Below are 19,014 nucleotides of genomic sequence, written 5' to 3' on the forward strand. Positions count from 1 at the left end.
TTTTCCAAGATGGTAGGTCATGAAAAGTTATGAACAAGAAAATAAACACAGTAACCTTACGTTTTTTAAAAAGTAGAGCTTAAAATTCCTTAGAACCTACCATTAACCTTAACCTGACCTCAGACCTTAAAGGTCTTTTAAGGTTATTCATCAACCATAATTACTGTTTATTGCTAATTCTTTTTTTAATAGGCGCTGCTAAACAAAACACGCATCATCTCTTTCATATGTACCCTAGTGTTTATGTTCTGAGACGCGCCCCTTTCTAATAAGCCCCCGCCACCCCCCCCCCCCAAAAAACAAAAAACAAAAAACATAACGTGTCTTGGAAAAGCGACGTTCTCTGAACAAAACCAATGTGTATTTTGCAATTGTGTTTTCCCTCGCGCTGTGTTTATTATAACATGTCAAAAATTGAAATATATATAGGCTGATATTACTATTACTAGTGATAAGCACATTTAACCGCTATTTTATAAAGGAAATTAATTTTAAAAACGTAAGTGTACGTTTTGAAATCATGTTAATAAATGTATTTTATCTTATTGAAGAGGCTGACAATAACAAGGTTAACACTGGCATTTATGGGGGAAAGAAAACAATATGATTGTAATCTGTCCTCCAGGAACTTACCTTGTGTTGGTTTTCCATTTCTTTGAGCTCATTCCTCAAATCACCAAATTTTGGTCTTGCATCCGGGTCATCTTGCCAACATTTCGTCATTATTCCATACCTATATTTGGAAACATATCCCGTGAGTCTATCTACGTTTAAGGTGCAATGGCCTTATGATAAATAGTAAACGCAATATTTCGACTCGGAATCTAACAAGTGGGTGCGAGTCCTAGCTGGGGCATTTGTAATGACTGGGCAATACTCAGGACTGGTGACGGAAATGTTGGATGCACCAGACAAAAAAGACTAAGTGATAACCTGCGTTGAAGTAAAATCCCTTTCAGGTGGAGGGGGGAAAGACAAGTAGTATACATGAGCCACTGCAGGCTCCGCGAAACATTTTTGGACATTATTTGCGAGTAGGCTTCAGGCTGGAGTTTACAATGTATGAATATATAATTTATGTAGATGTTTATAAAAAAAGAGTCTGTCGATTATACCGTTACTAAACTGCGAGTGATAAGAAATACATAACATAGCCCTGAAATATTAAATACTGAATATCCAGTCGATATTTCCTTTCCTCTCAAATCCTACAGAAATGCTTTCAGTTTTAAAAAAAAAAAAACGTCGTTTCCTCAACAATAACGGAAATTAGGATTTATTCCGTTAAATCCCTCAAAGTATTTATGTATGTAAATGAATGTGTCAGTCTTTTGGCAACATGTATGGCAAATATGTATATTTTCCATTTAGGTTATTCACATTAAATACAGCCATATGGATATGTGATAGAGGAAAGGTCAAAAAGAGATTGCTACAATTTATCATCCACGTGTTGTGGTTTAGGCATCCTGTATCCCTTCTGAAGCAAGTTTGCAATTTTCCTGCCATCCATTCGTGGATATGGTGAACCACCTGAAAATAAGAAGCTATTTAACAGTGTTATCAAGACACAAGTTAAAAACAGTTAATAAAATAAAGTTTTAGAACAGGTAAAGGTTCCTATGGTACCTTTAACTACAAAACTGTCCGGTATCATATAAAATAAAGCACACAGGTAAGTAAACAAAATGCTAAACTTTTGTTGTTATTCGCCACAAACAACGTTACAGCTATTCCATTAACTTCCTCCTTCAAAGAAGTAACTTGGTAATTATTCTCACTTAGTGAACCTCTTGCAAACCCAAAGTTTGATTCTAAACAAGGTCGCTTACCTATCGTGAAAATCTCGTAAAGGAGAACTCCGTAGCTCCACCTGTTAAGAGAAATTAGAAATCGTGCATATTACATTTCAGACATGAAAGGAATATAGTTTCCTTTTTAAGAATACATTTTTAAGCTTCTTTGGTTTATCCTTTGCAGGAAACACGCGATACGCTCTACAACAGGAGCAGTTAAATTCCCATTAATTAAATGGCGTTCCTTTGGGTCCTTTGGCACAAACCGATATGTGGGGTGTACAAATAGAGAAGCCAAATTGAGGTGGCTTTTTGATTTTCTTGGGCAAATGAAGCACAACCTTTGTACCAAGCTACACGCATAGCTTGGAGCAGACAACCATTTAATTCGTCACTATTTGACTCGTCCATCTTTGGCCTTATAATCATGGAAGTGTTGAGATTGATCTGAAATTATACAAGTAAAACAGTGCCCTGGACTCAAAGTTGTCTTTAAAGATCAATGGGTGCACCAAGCTTATCACCATATATTTTATGGTACGTCTACTCACACATCGCTTTTAGTAGAGTATGTCCCATAAAGCAGCGCTTCCATTGCAGTCCACTTGACAGGGAGGCGCCCCTATAGATAGAATACAACAGTTTGACCGCGATAACACAAAACAGGAGGATTGCCCTTATATACGATGCGAAAATACGTTGTTGATAACAACTGTCTTAACCCCTGTGCCTGCAAACACTTTAATTTTAAAATTTTCTACGTTGACAGCCATTTATTCCGTTTGCTTCATACCTTTGATTTTCGTTCGTAGATGTTGTCCTGTTGTACATCTCTCGCCATTCCAAAGTCGGTTACTTTGCAGGTCTCTTTTTCACCAACCAGCACATTACGAGCTGCAAGATCTCGGTGGATAATCTGTAACAGAAAATACTTTATCATTGCGGAGGTTCAGAGGTGTGGATTTTAAATATTTGTCACTAACTTGGTTCAAAAAGTTACAACCTAAAATTACATTCAACTATATTCTTGCACAGAGAAGAAGGTTTTAGAAACAATAACTAATGACGTTAAAAAGAAATATATTTGGTAGAAATCGGAACCGACATAATTATCATGAGTACAAAACTTAAGACTCTAACACAATATCAGTGTGACTATGGAAATACTATTTAAAAAACATCTATTAAGCTAACCATTGTGATAAATTTCTTACAACTGACTAAGAAGGCTCCATAACGAAAAACCTTACTTACTCGTTTCGATGACAAATACGACATTCCATCAGCGACCTGCCAAGCAAACTTCATCAGCTGATGTGACGTCAGATTGGTTTTTGGTTTGACATCCGGGTCTTTGTAATAAGTGTCATTCAGTCCACGACTCTTTCTCAAATATCCAAGCAGGTCTCCAAATGGAACATATTCTATCACCACTAACAAAGGCTCTGAGAAGGAAAATATTACTGCAGTGGTATGCTGAATAACTTTAGCATTATGTATAAGATGGATGAGGCCTGAAACTTGTGCACAAGTGATGTGGTGTGTGATTCGGGGGTTGCTTTCCATTTTCAAAGTGCAACCGGGCGGACCAACAGCAACTGACCGTTGACACGATTGAAATGACTCCGTAACCGAGTGAAACGATCCTTTCCATTTTGCATTCCTTCTCCCAGTTCCCGAATCTGTGAGAAGCTACTGAACTAAAGTAAAACAACTGAACAGTTTGTCAAAATGGAAGGTAAATTTCGGTCCGACCGGTCAAAGTGGAGCACCTCCAGAGGTGGACCCGAATATTCAGGTCAAACCGAACCGAAACGCACTTTCCATTTGACTTCCTAAATATTTGGCTTAATGGAAAGTACAAGGTAAGTTTTAAACTCATAAAAGGAAGAGGAACCTCAACGTATGGAGAGTTATCAAAGACCAATTCCTTTAAGTTCTAAAAATATAATTACCAGATTCAGTGACGCAGCACAGAAGTTTAATGACATGAGGATGAGGCTTGAGCTGCTTCATCACTTCAAGTTCTGACAACAAGTCTTTTCTGTCTGATTCAGGTGCATTACCTGTAACAACGATTTTATATATTAAATGAAGTTACAAGATTTATCAATAATTAACAATTATACATTGCTTTTCCTCTGTACCACGGGGTAAATAATGAACTAAAAACACAAAAACAAACCAACCCCCTTTTAATTCTAAGACTAAAGACCCTTTATGTACTAATTATAGCATCACCCTTTATGTACTAACGTCAATGTAAAATTGATAAAGTGATATTCCATATTGCTGGAGTTTATTCGTTATAACTGAATCCTAGCGCAAAATTACTGTATGATGAATATATTTGAACTTATGAAATCTCCATACCTAAATGAGGCAAATAACATACTCGGTTCGTTTTACTAATACTGATTGAAAACATTTCACACCTTTTAACATTTTTATAGCCACTTGTGTCTTCTGGGGCCTTCCTCGAAGACCTAATGCCGCTCCCTTGGCCACCTGACCAAAAGCACCTTTACCAATGATCTTTTCTATAGTTATTTGATTTCTAGAAACCTCCCAAGAACGTGTTGATGGATGAAGAGGCGCATATTGGCTGATTTGCGCAGCACTTTGTGATATATTCTCCCGTGTTTCTTCTGACACGTCTTGTGAGAGAGAAGCATCATTCAGTGCCATGTACTGGCTCTGAGGAGGAGCTACAGAGTTTCTCATCCTTGCAGTAACGTGGTCCGATCGAAGATCAGACATTTCAACTGCAGCCTATTGCATAGAAACAATAATAAACAATATTAGTTTTTTTAAAACCCTCCCTATGCACTTTGTTACTTGTAAATATCTGTCATGCCGACCTCCCTAATAAATATCAAGGTTAGTAGTTGAGTAGAATTCACTGCTTATTATAAGTTCAGTTCAGTACGCTCACTTATGTACGTATAACATGTAACACTTGCTCAGAATATGATTTTATCTTTATCTTTTAAGGACCTACATTTACATTGGCTCCATGCTGTTTAGATGACGCTTGATATACACTAAAACAATAACGACCAAACATAAATTACAAATAATGCCTCTGCGAGGGAAATGAAAAGGAATAAAACACAACTAGGTTTAGTTGTATCTCTAGCGCACTGGTCTGTAGAAGAGAAGGTTGTGAGTTCAAATTCTGGCTGGACCACAAACTTGCCTCATCTTGAAAAACTCCCTTTCTCTCTGAGTGTATAAATTGTACCTGTACCGATCATTTATTAAGAAAAAGGCCCCAAATGCTAGAGTCAGCCAGATAATTACTTGGCACTCGGTTACCTTCATCATGCGAAATTTCATTTGTTTGTGACAATACTTGTCAACATGTATCATGTCTTCATTCAACGGAATACCACTGTAACACGCTTACCTATCCTTCTTGGCTGTACCTAAAAGAAGAAAAGCAAAGATTATAAGGCCTTGCATTGCAACTTCGAGTCTGAAGGTAAACTGAGAACTAGTCAAGACTACCTATCACTATTTTCCGCTGAAGCAACAAAACAATAGCGTTGTTTTATTAAAACTACATGTACACGGAGAGGTGCTGCCGGTGCTTATCCCGGTTTCTGTAGCATTTAGCGGCTAGGAATAGCTCTTCTCTCCCCTGGAAGGGATGCTAGTCCATTGCAGGTATACTCCAGCATTATTTGCCGGTACCCATTTATGCACGTGGATGGAGAGAGGAACTATGAGAGTAAAGCGGTATTGCCCAAGAGCACAACACAGTGACCCCGGTCTGAGCTCGAACCCAGACTGTTCGATTCGGGGTCCAGCGCGCTAACCAAAATGCCACCGCGCCTCCCATTGAGGAAGTCCAGCAACCGGTGAAATCCCATATAGGACTGTCTTAAGTGTAATACTCCATAATTTTCGAGCTTTTTTAAAAGTTCGCGGACACCATACCTCACCGATTTCGCTGAAATTTGGCATGCAGTCTTGTTTTAGGGTCCTAACTACCAAATGGATATTAAAAAGTTTCAATTCTTTTTATTTTGGAAAATATCGAGAAGGCCGATTTGAAGCGTCCGTGACGGCTCGCCAACATGGCGGATCGAAGGTGTTCTTGTTACTTCGACACTGAACCTGCCGTCACAGTTTTTCGATCATACTTGGTATAGTTATAAAGAACTATCTTTCTTCTTTCTATATATCAAAATAGATTCGGCAAATGTTGAGTTTAGATGATGAACGGCCAAGAAGTTCGAAGGTATGTTAACGATGTTTTGAACAGTCTCAAATTTACTACAAAATGAAAGGCTTATAACTCCACTGTTATCTCGATTTAGAACAAGCCATTTACCATGAACAAAGCTTGTTCATTGGTGAATTGATTCCATTAATAAAAAAATTGGGGAAATGTAACCGTTAAGAATAAAAAATTATGGAACCTCTAGTAAATTGGCCATTTCAGCGCCATTTCAGCGGATGAGCTCATTTAACAGCAAATAATCGGGAGAAACATGAAAGGGTTACAGTCGTTTATAATAAGCAGTTTTCAGGTATTCTTTGCTTATCTTAAACAAATACATAATCTTTGCCAAAGATATGGCGATTTTTGAGCGTACGATCGTTTCTCCAAATTTTTATGTCGGCAACTTTATTTTATTTGTTGTCGAGATTATACGCTGTTGTTATTCAATATTCGTTTCACAAGAACTTCTGTTGCTCGCATTTCCCAAATCACTGTTTAAGAAATTGCCCATTCCGTAACAGGGTCATTCTTACTTTTTCTTTAAAAATTACTAGGAAAGCGAGAATGTCGTAGAACGGTTTTATACTAGTGAAAATACCTGTCAGACATAACTTAAACTGTTTGTGTTATCTGGCTGTTTTCACAAATATGCAAATTAAGGAATTCTTAAAGTGCCTATCTTTAACTATTTCACGCTTAAAGATTCCTCTAAATCTTTTCGCCTACCTTTTGGCCAAACGACGTTTGGTGTCTCCAGGCAGAATGCTCGTTATCAGCAATGAAAGTCGAAGAGATACAGAAGCTCGAGTAAAATTCTAACTGCTGTGAAATGAACATCGTTTGAGCTTGACGTGTATTTATAGATTGCGCTCGAGCTCCGTTTATTAAGTTTATTCATTTGGCGATCAGATAAAAATCAATGAATGATCAGAGTTATTTCTAAGTCCATTTCTAAGCACGGGAGACACGGAAGTTTGTTTCAGAAGCATTTATGCATAGAAATACCGGTTTATTTTTGAGCGGTAAATCTGCATTTATAATAGCTGGGAGTTTGGGGTGTTTTTTGGTGTTTTTTTTTTTTTGAGGGGGCTCGGGGGGGAGGGGGGTGTGGAAGTGGTGCCTTCGTATCCTCTTTTGTTCTTTTACACAGTGGCCTGAATTTGGAACAGTTCGGGGAATGGATTATCAATTACTCTTCGTTATGCCATGTCACCCCTTAATGTGGGAGCGCCGCGCCTCAATTCACGATAAAAAATTTATGACCGCCCGGTCCATTTATGTAGTTCTCCGCCAGGTCTCTCAATAGGCAGGTTACGAGCCTAGTGGCCCATCAGGCCGGAGCTCATACCGGTTTCCGTAACGTGAAGCGACAACGAGTATTTTTTACTCCACCCCGATGGGATGCTATTCCATCGCAGGGTTACCTCCCTTCCCGAAAAGCTAAAGATTGACTGGTAATCATTTTTACACCTGGGAAAGGAAAGGGACTCTGGGAGTTGAGAGGCTTTCCAAAGAACTTTTAAACGCATTGTCCCCCAAAAGCTCTATCCAGGACTGTTTGGTCCAGAGTCCAGCGCAGTGACCATTATTAGGCCATCACGCTCCCCAACCGTGTAAGAAAGTGCAAAAATCTGCTTGGGGTGAGCCCTGGGGTTGTACAGTTTGGTACGAAATGTGGGCTTTTAAATGTGTTAATTAAGTTTATTCATTTGGCGATCAGATAAAAATCAATGAATGATCAGAGTTATTAAAGACCATTTCTAAGCACGAGGGACACGGAAGTTTGTTTCAGAAGCATTTATGCATAGAAATACCGGTTTATTATTGACTGACGCGGTTAAAAAATACTCGGCTTCTAGCGGTAAATCTGCATTTATAATAGCTGGGAGTTTGGGTTTTTTTTGGTGTTGTTGTAGGAAGGCGGGGGGAGGGGGGCGGAAGTGGTGCCTCCGAATCCTCTTTAGATCTCTGACACAGTGGTCTGAATGTTGAACAAAAGAGCTCATCTGTTAATAAGCATAATGCGAGCTGATTTTGAAATGAACATGACTTTACGTTTGTGTCATCAGTAATTATCGTGTTCGAAGAAGGCGTGGCTTACTCGCGGCAAGAACAACATAATAACAGTGAAGCTAACACATTTTCCTCATTGATTTGAAATGAATTTCGAAACAATTATTTTTAGGGCAAGTTAAAAGATACAAATGTTTTTCGTCCAGATTTTTACAAAAAAAAAGCAGGTGAGAACTTAGCTGTTTTCGTTATCTCGGACTTTTTTTTTTATTAAAGTCGAACCTCTCCATAAGGACATCTCTCGTGATGCGTCATGACTTACATCACGTATGTCCTTATCGCCGACCTAGGTGTAGAAAGGGACTACCGTAATTACTCGAATAAGCGCCGCGGCGCTTATTAAATTTTTTACGCCTCCAGTGCGGCGCTTATTAGAGGGCGGCGCTTATTTGAGGGCGGCGCTTATTAAAAAGTTTGACGCCACAAAGAATCTAATCCTTTACATTTATTAAAATAGGGTCCCCTGATTGCCAAAAGTCGTCTCTTGCTGAAGATTGTACTGAAGAATGTTCAATAGAAAAACTGAGCGGTAAAACAAGCACTTTGAACTGCAGAACGTCGCTTTTGCTGGAAAGAAATATCCAAGTTTGTTTAAGAGTTGCTTTGTAGTTCTGTTTCTAGTTAAACAGATTTCCTTGAATAAGCGCCGCATCGGGACTGCGGCGCCGGGGGCGGCGCTTATTAACTTTTTTGTCCGAAATGCGGCGCCTATTCGAGGGCGGCGCATATTCGGGGGCGGCGCTTATTCGAGTAAATACGGTATGATATTACAGAGTCTTTCCGAAGAACTCAACGCAATATCCCCACAATTCAAAGCCCAAACCGGGATTTAAAAATCTCAAAAAAGTGTTAATATGAATTGTAAATCCACTCATAGCGGTCTGGCCTTACCAAAACCTGGAGAGAGAAAAAGACAGTGGGCAGATAAATTCGAGAGTACGCTGTTGAGCAGATTCTGTGAAATTCCCCTTTTTATCCTTTTCTCTCATAAGCCCTCCCAATTCAAGGCCCATATATTTCTTCCAAGTCAACTGTCAAAGTTTAAGACCACTTTTTTCCTACCAGGTTACCGTCTTGAGAGTTTTAAATTTTATTAAATCTTGGTGACACTGTCCCTTTAATTCATTAATGTAATTCAAATCAGTTTATGAAAACGTTTTTCAGAAAACAAGAAGTTTTTTTAATGTCGCTTTAAGCCACCGCACCCCAACCACGGATATAAGACCTACCACATTTAAAAGCCCACATTTCGTACCAAACTGTACAACCCCAGGGCTTACCCCAAGCAGATTTTTGCACTTTCTTACACGGTTGGGGAGCGTGATGGCCTAATAATGGTCACTGCGCTGGACTCTGGACCAAACAGTCCTGGATAGAGCTTTTGGGGGGCAATGCGTTAAGTTCTTTGGAAAGCCTCTCAACTCCCAGAGTCCCTTTCCTAGCCCAGGTGTAAAAATGATTACCAGTCAATCTTTAGCTTTTCGGGAAGGGAAAAATACTCGTTGTCGCTTCACGTTGCGGAAACCGGTATGAGCTCCGGCCTGATGGGCCACTAGGCTCGTAACATGCCTATTGAGAGACTTGGCGGAGAACTACATAAATGGACCGGGCGGCCATAAATTTTTTATCGTGAATTGAGGCGCGGCGCTCCCACATTAAGGGGTGACATGGCATAACGAAGAGTAATTGATAATCCATTCCCCGAACTGTTCCAAATTCAGGCCACTGTGTAAAAGAACAAAAGAGGATACGAAGGCACCACTTCCACACACCCCCCCCCCCCCGAGCCCCCTAAAAAAAAAAAACAACACCAAAAAACACCCCAAACTCCCAGCTATTATAAATGCAGATTTACCGCTCAAAAATAAACCGGTATTTCTATGCATAAATGCTTCTGAAACAAACTTCCGTGTTTCTCGTGCTTGGAAATGGACTTAGAAATAACTCTGATCATTCATTGATTTTTATCTGATCGCCAAATGAATAAACTTAATTAACGGAGCTCGAGCGCAATCTATAAATACACGTCAAGCTCAAACGATGTTCATTTCACAGCAGTTAGAATTTTACTCGAGCTTCTGTATCTCTTCGACTTTCATTGCTGATAACGAGCATTCTGCCTGGAGACACAAAACTTCGTTTGGCAAAAAGGTAGGCGAAAAGATTTAGAGGAATCTTTAAGCGTGAAATAGTTAAAGATAGGCACTTTAAGAATTCCTTAATTTGCATATTTGTGAAAACAGCCAGATAACACAAACAGTTTAAGTTATGTCTGACAGGTATTTTCACTAGTATAAAATCGTTCTATGACATTCTCGCTTTCCTAGTAATTTTTAAAGAAAAAGTAAGAATGACCCTGTTACGGAATGGGCAATTTCTTAAACAGTGATTTGGGAAATGCGAGCAACAGAAGTTCTTGTGAAACGAATATTGAATAACAACAGCGTATAATCTCGACAACAAATAAAATAAAGTTGCCGACATAAAAATTTGGAGAAACGATCGTACGCTCAAAAATCGCCATATCTTTGGCAAAGATTATGTATTTGTTTAAGATAAGCAAAGAATACCTGAAAACTGCTTATTATAAACGACTGTAACCCTTTCATGTTTCTCCCGATTATTTGCTGTTAAATGAGCTCATCCGCTGAAATGGCGCTGAAATGGCCATTTTACTAGAGGTTCCATAATTTTTTATTCTTAACGGTTACATTTCCCCAATTTTTTTATTAATGGAATCAATTCACCAATGAACAAGCTTTGTTCATGGTAAATGGCTAGTTTTAAATCGAGATAACAGTGGAGTTATTAGCCTTTCATTTTGTAGTAAATTTGAGACTGTTCAAAACATCGTTAACATACCTTCGAACTTCTTGGCCGTTCATCATCCAAACTCAACATTTGCCGAATCTATTTTGATATATAGAAAGAAGAAAGATAGTTCTTTATAACTATGCCAAGTATGATCGAGAAACTGTGACGGCAGGTTCAGTGTCGAAGTAACAAGAACACCTTCGATCCGCCATGTTGGCGAGCCGTCACGGACGCTTCAAATCGGCCTTCTCGATATTTCCCAAAATAAAAAGAATTGAAACTTTTTAATATACATTTGGTAGTTAGGACCCTAAAACAAGACTGCATGCTAAATTTCAGCGAAATCGGTGAGGTACGGTGTCCGACCAAAGTTTGAATCTTATAGACTATGACAATTAAGGTCGCGCAGGACCCTTGCAATCATTATGTATGTATTTATTTAAAGAGTATGCACGAACTGCGACGACTGAAGCCGACAACAAACGAAATATTCATGAGAATTGTTTTCTTAAAGTTCTTTGTACAAGAAATTACAAGTTATTGTTCTCAGCTTTGTGCCCCGTGCGCTGGAACAAAGCAAATTATCATAATTAGATTCACAGCTTTAAATTTAGCACACGTTATTGTAAACATTGACTCGGAAGGTTTTCGGAAGCGTAAAAACCTGCAATTTTGTGTCCAAGTTTTCTCCGCCGATATAGAATTTCAGGAGTTGATTCGTGAGTAACATAAACTTGGTGTACTCTATTGTGTTCTGACAAGAGCGAATTTTGAAACTTCCTTCTCAAAATGAAGACAGCACGTTTCAAAGATAAGATTTAACATTTTTACTACCTTAGGAGCCATTATCTTCTGGTAGTTTTTGAAATCGAAAATTTCGTTCTTATCAGAACACAAAAGAGGTTATGATTTATCTCTAGGTTATAAAATCATTTAATTCGGTACGCTTTAATTCGATAATTTTTAGAGGAATCGACGTTCAAAATGCAGCGAATTAAAGCATTACAAGATAGCATCTCGGCAAGAAATTTGGCTAATGAATTTATTAATGAGCAAGGGTCCTGCGTGACCTTAAGTGATGATGGTTCGTGAGAGGCCAGATGGAGTGCCGAATTTGATACAAACAGACAACCTTGCCACCCCAAAATTTTTTTCTGTAGAAGTTGCAAGTTTAAGAAGGATGTTGGATAACAAAGCTGCTGTCAGAAGTCACTTGAAATTGCACCAGCTTGGGTGTTAAAGAGTATGAATGATGAAGAGTATAAAAGCGCCTCAAACATCCTTATCAACGAATAAAACCTACAAAGTTCCCGCAACTAGTAGTGGCAAAAATATAATACACGACGTAGTAATATAAAAGCCTCGATTCCGGCCCTTCCATATTCGATATAATAACTGATTTTTGGCACCTCGTCTGTTAGCGGAAGAATTTACGTCACTGTTACTGTCACTGTACTAACATACCAAATATATTGAAGAAAATATTAAGAAAGACAGTCCCGTCACTCAAAGGTAAGAGTCTTGGCTTACTCACAAATGTTACTTACCTTTCTTCTGGAGCCATACGATGTAGGAAACAAGAGCAATGATTATTAGTACAAGGATGCCGATCACAACTCCTAGTATAGCCCAGTCACAAGAACAGCTCTCGCATGCTTGAACTGTCATAATAAAAAATATTCATCAGGTTCTGGCAAAACAACTAATTTATCATGCTTGTGTTAAGCAGACGAATACTTCTATCTGCCTGCCTGTTGCCTGCCTGCCTGCCTGCCTGCCTGCCCGTCTGTCTGTCTGTCTGTCTGTCTGTCTGCGTGCCTGCTTGGTTGGCTTCAGTGCTGCCCGTCTGTTCGTCCTTCAGTCCGTTTGTTAAGTCGTTTGTAGTTTTAATCAAAACTTATACACTAAGGCCTATAGAAGTGTTGAATTTAAAATATCTTTTAAAAAAAATCAAACTTGACAAATACAAAAACCAAAGTAACTGTCCATTAACTGTCCAATGTTTCAGTGGATTTTAAGGCGTAAGTTCTCATTTTTCTTAAATGCCAATTTACGCATTCATATTCTTAGATATATAGCAGAAAAATGCGCGGAGCGTAGTTTATTATGAAAATTTCATTAAACATGTTCATATTCTCATCCCTCTTTTTTTCAAGGCTAATTTCAATCCCTTTTTTCAGTTAAATTCGTAACGCAAGGAATCGTCATGCTGCTACTTTATTGGGACATCTGCCAAAATTGCATTTAGGGAAGGTACGTTTTTTTTTTCTTGGGAGGGGAGGGCTGGGGCCTCGGAGGGGAGGGTCATCAGTGAAAGTGAGCACGAAAGGGGGGAGGGCTATTCCTCTTTGTGAGCTTTTAAGGGGAATTTAAGGAGAGAGTCACATATCTTTTTCCAGATTTTTTGCCGTAGTTCACAAGCGAAATGTTCTGAGGTTTCTACGGCATGTAGTAGTGAGGGGAGGGTCGCACTCTTGTCAGTCACCTAAAGATGGAGAGGGGAGGGGGGTTGGGTCAGGAGACTTTTTTTATAAAAATGCAGCGAAGGACCAACCCTTTTTTTGGAAAAAATACCAAAATTCCCCAGGCCTCCTCCGCAAGAAAAAACGTACCTTCCCTTACAAGAAAAAATGTTACGGCAACTTACTGTCAGAGAAGCTGGTGGGTGTTCTGCTTGTGGTTGCTGTTATTGCTCTTTCAGTCCGTGTCCCTATTATGGATGAGGCACTCACATTAAATTCCCCAAGCATTCCATTCTTGGCAGCGTCTCGAAGTATAAACAGAACTTTGCTTTCTCGTACAGTGGAGCTGAACTTTAGCGCCAGATCAACAATCAAACGTCCACACCTTAGAAGAAGAACACATGAGAAGTTAGAAATAAATTCCCTCGCAAAAGGATGACCAAAATTAAGACTGAGTATTTAATTTAATCAGTCTGAGACATGTTGCATACCTGACATTCATCAGTTCTGCACCTTTGAAGCCAATTTTGTCACCAAAGACCTTGCTCATCTAAACATAAAACAAGAGTTAGTTTCTAATGCAAGTATTGCAATGAAGCCGCCGAGAGGGATTGCTGCCTGGGCATAGCATTGTACTATAATGTGAGTATGCAGGAGGATATTACTGAAGTCTTGGACATGTTTACTGTCCAGATGCGCACAGCTGGGTCAGGAGTTGTATTAACAATATGGTTTACATGAATTGACAAAGTGCAATCACATCCGTTACCGCAACGCCACGAATACCAAACATCACCATGACATTTTCTGAGCTTATGGCCACGAGGTAATATCGGTCCCAACAATAAACAACCGCTCAACCCGAATCTTACCAAGATTCGTCCGAATTCTTCAAAAGGGTTGCGTAGCCAAAGTTTTTCTAGCGTGTCGTTGACAAATTGTTGAATAAGAAGACAATTCTCATGTTCAATCTTGCTGAATATCATCTGATATTAGCCGACGACGCCTACTACTTAGTATCAGGCAATACTCATGATAATTGTTAATTGTTCTCCATGACTATACGTCTTACAACGTAAATATACTGTGGTTGCAATCGCCAAAAGACCTAACACTTAATAGCTTAAGCAGCTGGTTTTCCTTGACCATGTGAAACATAAGAAGCAACCTATCAATCGCCGTGATCAATCAGAATTACAGTATGCAACATCTTGAAACCTGCGGTGTACAAATTTTTAAAGTAGTTTAACAGGAGAACCAGACACATTTGTTACCGTATCATTGAGCTTCCTCCATAATAAGGATTGATTGTATCTTCCATTAGTGCAGCTTTCACTTGTGATTACTAGTGTCACGTTAATCACATTGCTTGCTATGACTGTTGCAAGAAATAAGCAAAATAAATACTTACGAACTACGAATTTAAACCTAAAATGGCAAGCGATTCTTCAGAGTTAACTAAGTTCCTGATTAGCTGTTTGTCATGATCAGTCAGGATTTAATACCGTTTCTACAAAAAATGGCTCATTCGAAGGCATACTTGTTAATCTTGTTAACTCATAAGTGATCATTGGGGAGAGTGTTATTAAAATTTATTTAGAGTTATAGTCGAAACATCTTCGGATATTATTTGAAGGTTTATAGTATGTCCAAGTGAGAGCAGTCTATCCGTTTAAATTAAAAACAAGACACAATGCAAAAAATACACATCTAACATTGCAATAGCACCATGATATATTAAAAATTATACATTTAAATAATAATAATAATATAATAACAATAATAATTATAACATTTATAGTGCGCAAATTTCATAAAATGTTCAAATGCGCATTACAAGATTAATCAAAGGCGCTTTGTTAGCCCACTCGTGAATGAAAATACTAAATGTATTGGTGTAGAGCTATGAAATGATTCTGTCCTTTTGTGAGCGGCATGTTAGTATAGAAGCTGTTTGAAGGGAGATATGATCACGTTGGTTCCTTGTGTTTACAGCGGACGCGGGTAATCCATTCAAAAGCCTTCGTTATATAACACTAATTTCTACCATAAAGTGTAAGCTTGCTGACGCGTTGTGTAGTGGTAATGCGTTGGCCCTCCAGTCCAGCGGCCCGGGTTCAATTCTCAGCGGGGACGATTAAATTTTTTTTTTTACGACAATCTATTTTACAATTTTATACGACGTATTTTTTTTCTTTCTCCTTTTTTTATGAATCTATTAGAAATGCAAATCAAGTACTATACAGTATATTATTAAAAGGCAACAAAATTCGTCAGTTTGGCGAGCTTTTTTTACGTTAAATTATTTACGTATCATGACTATCGATTATCATACAATACGCTTGGAACTATAAAACATTCAGAGACTGCTAAAATTGGACTTTATTCATACAATTGTCCTGAAATCAACCTTTTAATACCCAACACAGTCGCAGTCCACAGTTCGTGCCTGGAAAATCTAATAAATTCCATCAAAACACGGAATATCAGTTCAGTGCTTCGAAGATTTTCATATTTTCTCTAAGATTATTTCTTCTATTTGTCATGTGAAATTCTTAAGAGCTATAAATCGAGCCATTCGAAGAAGCTTTTATACATACAAGCCATAAAACTTGGAACCTACGGTATCGGTCAGCAGGTAAGAACATATTGTATTTTTACTTATTTTTTAGACGTTGGTGTGATATCCGTATGGACTTTTTACCAACTTATTAAATGTAGATGTAGATGTAGAACACAAAGAAACCTATATGCTAATTTTCAACCCAAATGATTAGTTCGCCGAGTTTGGTCTTCAAAACCATAGTTAATGTTAGGAGTCGCCGGTTCAAACCTCAGAAGTGTGAAACAAAAAGTTTCAAAAAAAAAAAAAAAAACAAGGAAAATTAATTTATAATTTAATGCATAAATTATTATTCATAAATTAAAGTTAACAGCCCATCAACCGACCGACCGACTGACCGAGTGAAAATTTGCATATCACACCATACTCTTTTCATTACATTCACGAGTAAAAACGGAATAAAAAGCTAAAAGCTACAATTGCACTTTAATAATTGTAATTTTAGCTTTTTAAATTCATCTTAATCTTATAAATTCATCTTTAAATTTTTAAATTCATCTTAATCTTATAATTTAATTATAAGATTAAACTTACAATGAATTTAAAAAGGAGAACGTCATTACAAAAACAACTATGATACAAATGCATGACGAAAAAGGTGTGTTTTAAGCTTAGCTTTAAAAATACTAACAGTGCTGGCACTTCTTATGTCAAATGGTAGCGCGTTCCAACGTTTTGGCGCAGCAAAGGTAAAAAGAACGGTCACCTAGTGTGGCTTTTGATTTAAGTAAAAGTTTATCGCTAGAATTCCTTATATCTTATTTGGAGGGGAGCCTAAGAGAAATTTGAAACGAATATATAACTGGAATCTAGGGTTTGTAAGACCGAAAAGAGAAAAAAAAAGTCATAAAAACCAAAATGTGAATCTGACCATAACTGATGAAAGCCTTCTAAATCATGGATAAATATTTATTTCTTTACAGCAACTTACAAAGAGTAGTATATCTGGTATCAGTGCCAAGAACATTTGTCACTTTGCAGCTGAAAACACCATCATTCAGGACTTCTGAGATATGTAGCGTGCTCTCATGACACACATTTCGCTGTGGATCACATGGAGTCCAGGTATAAGTAGGCTGGGGGTTTCCTTCTGCTTGACAGTGAAGAGATACACTTTGTTGCTCTGCAACTTCGTATTCACTTTCAAATTTAACAATCGTGACAGGGTCTACGGCGTAAAAGGAAATTGAGTTCATCTTGGTCAGTTTTCCTTCTATTGTAGTATTATAGCGATTTGTCAAGTTGCAGACACTTGTTCTTGGCTGAACTGTAATTGTGTCTTTGTCTCAAACCCTTTGAGAGGCACGCTGGTAGCAGTTGAGTGAGAAAATGTGTCCCGACGATAAGCAACAATTAACAACAGATAGCTCTTACTAAAAAAAGACCAAAAATAGCAAAACGAGAGAAACGTTTTTGTTTGATTTTGCTTTTATGTGTTGTTATCATCAGCGTGTTATTAAGCCGATTGAGAAGTCATGTATATATCTGAAGCTTGTGATTTGTTTTTCATTCAGATTACATAATACTTATACTTGGAGACCGTTAATAAACACTTTCACACGATATTCCAAAAAATTACATCACACTCTGTTCTAGCTTTGCTAATTCTTTTCAGTCTTTAAGATTTAATCCTTGATATCATTTTAACAAATTTTAGAAGTTTAATTACAACCTTATCTCAGCTTCGTGCGCCTCTTTGTAATTAATTTAGGATCAACGACAAAAAACTCATGAACTGGCAGATACATTTCAACAAAATGCAGTAAAACGTGCAATTTTGGCAAATATTGACCCACTATATGTATGAAAAAAGGAAAATACTTACAGGTAACATTCACTTTAACTTTGTGGCTAACTGAATTTCCAATTCCATTGTAAGCTGTACAGCGGTATGTCCCAGAAACAGTTCTGTTGATGTTGGGAAAATCCCAAGTGGGTCCCTCGTGCAGTACTTCACTGTTGCTACCATTATCCAGCACTTTAGCCCAGGTGATGTTTGGTGTTGGTCTACCAGACGCTTCACAGAATAACTGCATGCTTCTGCCTTCTTGAAGAATCTGGTCATTACTTACATCGATGAGCTCGGCTGGTACTGAAAATAGAGGGGCCTTAAGGGGTAAACTGGCAACCGGCCGGGATCTGGAAAAATCTTTACTGGGAAAATGGTATTTAAGTCACTGGGACTGGGATTTTATACCCCCCCCCCCCCTCCCTCTTCGGTCATTTGATACAACGCATTAAAATGATAAGATTAAATTCCCATCCTTTCCTTCACTGTCGTCCTCCTATTCCTCCTCCTTCACCTCCACAATTCTATTGTTCAACTTCTCCTCCTCAACTTCCACCAACACAGTTTTATTGTTTCACTCCACCACCGCGGCCATCATCACTACCACCACAATAACCCGGGCTTATCTTTGCTGAATATATACTACTGATAATCCAACTAAGTTACCAAAAAATTCTCACTTTCTTTTGAGAAGTCTAGGAAGCTATAATTTTAAAAAATAGCTCTTCCTATGGAAAGATACCCGCTGGAATTCCAGCGGTTTTTAAAACACTTCATTAAATGTCTTGTAACATGCTTGCTTGTTTTACCATATAATTCGGTTCTTACCTGTAACAACAACGCGAATCTTGTATGCCCACGAGTTCCCCACCACTGAAAGTTTGCACTGGTATGTAGCTTCCTCTCTCTCAGTGACTTTGTTTATTAACAAGGTGGCCACTTCACTTGTACTGATAGCAAAACGTGTTGGGTAATCATGTCTGTTATTTACTGAATTAACATTACTGGCAATAAGTCCAATATTATCACTGGTACTGCCATCACCAATAGAAAATGTGGTTGTTATCAGAACTGAACCAGGTGACAGAGTGTAATTCCACCTCAGAGGCACCTGAGTACTTCCAATTAACACTTGCATATCAACTGTTCTTATGTCATTTCGGTCCGTCTGAGTCCAGGCTGGTGGAGGTGCTGTCCATTCCACTGACGCCGCTAAAAACTATATA

At 38.3% G+C, this 19,014-nt stretch overlaps 2 protein-coding genes and 1 pseudogene across 4 annotated transcripts in view; 1 reads left to right on the top strand and 2 right to left on the bottom strand.

The window, feature by feature from the left end:
- Nucleotides 1–19,014, bottom strand: part of LOC144662800 (fibroblast growth factor receptor 1-A-like) — a 254,321-nt gene that overhangs the window by 77,952 nt on the left and 157,355 nt on the right. Inside the window, exons 2-3 of the mRNA XM_078523735.1 lie at nucleotides 18,617–19,000; nucleotides 17,825–18,091 (exon numbers count right to left, since the gene is read on the bottom strand). Coding sequence (XP_078379861.1) covers nucleotides 17,825–18,091; nucleotides 18,617–19,000 — 651 coding nt within the window. The remainder of the gene's footprint in view (nucleotides 1–17,824; nucleotides 18,092–18,616; nucleotides 19,001–19,014) is intronic.
- The window catches only part of LOC144662809 (uncharacterized), a 122,645-nt gene that overhangs the window by 46,680 nt on the left and 56,951 nt on the right, over nucleotides 1–19,014 (top strand). The window lies entirely within an intron of this gene.
- Nucleotides 1–19,014, bottom strand: part of LOC144662804 (uncharacterized) — a 50,122-nt pseudogene that overhangs the window by 1,593 nt on the left and 29,515 nt on the right. The window contains exons 9-18 of the transcript XR_013572526.1: nucleotides 5,206–5,224; nucleotides 4,798–4,840; nucleotides 4,232–4,568; nucleotides 3,752–3,862; nucleotides 3,051–3,241; nucleotides 2,590–2,712; nucleotides 2,348–2,418; nucleotides 1,833–1,873; nucleotides 1,437–1,533; nucleotides 634–733 (exon numbers count right to left, since the gene is read on the bottom strand). The product of XR_013572526.1 is annotated as an uncharacterized LOC144662804 (transcript). The remainder of the gene's footprint in view (nucleotides 1–633; nucleotides 734–1,436; nucleotides 1,534–1,832; nucleotides 1,874–2,347; nucleotides 2,419–2,589; nucleotides 2,713–3,050; nucleotides 3,242–3,751; nucleotides 3,863–4,231; nucleotides 4,569–4,797; nucleotides 4,841–5,205; nucleotides 5,225–19,014) is intronic.

Source organism: Oculina patagonica, chromosome 8 (assembly GCF_052425735.1).
Source record: "Oculina patagonica isolate OP01 chromosome 8, crgOcupat, whole genome shotgun sequence".
NCBI classification, from domain to species: domain Eukaryota; kingdom Metazoa; phylum Cnidaria; class Anthozoa; order Scleractinia; family Oculinidae; genus Oculina; species Oculina patagonica.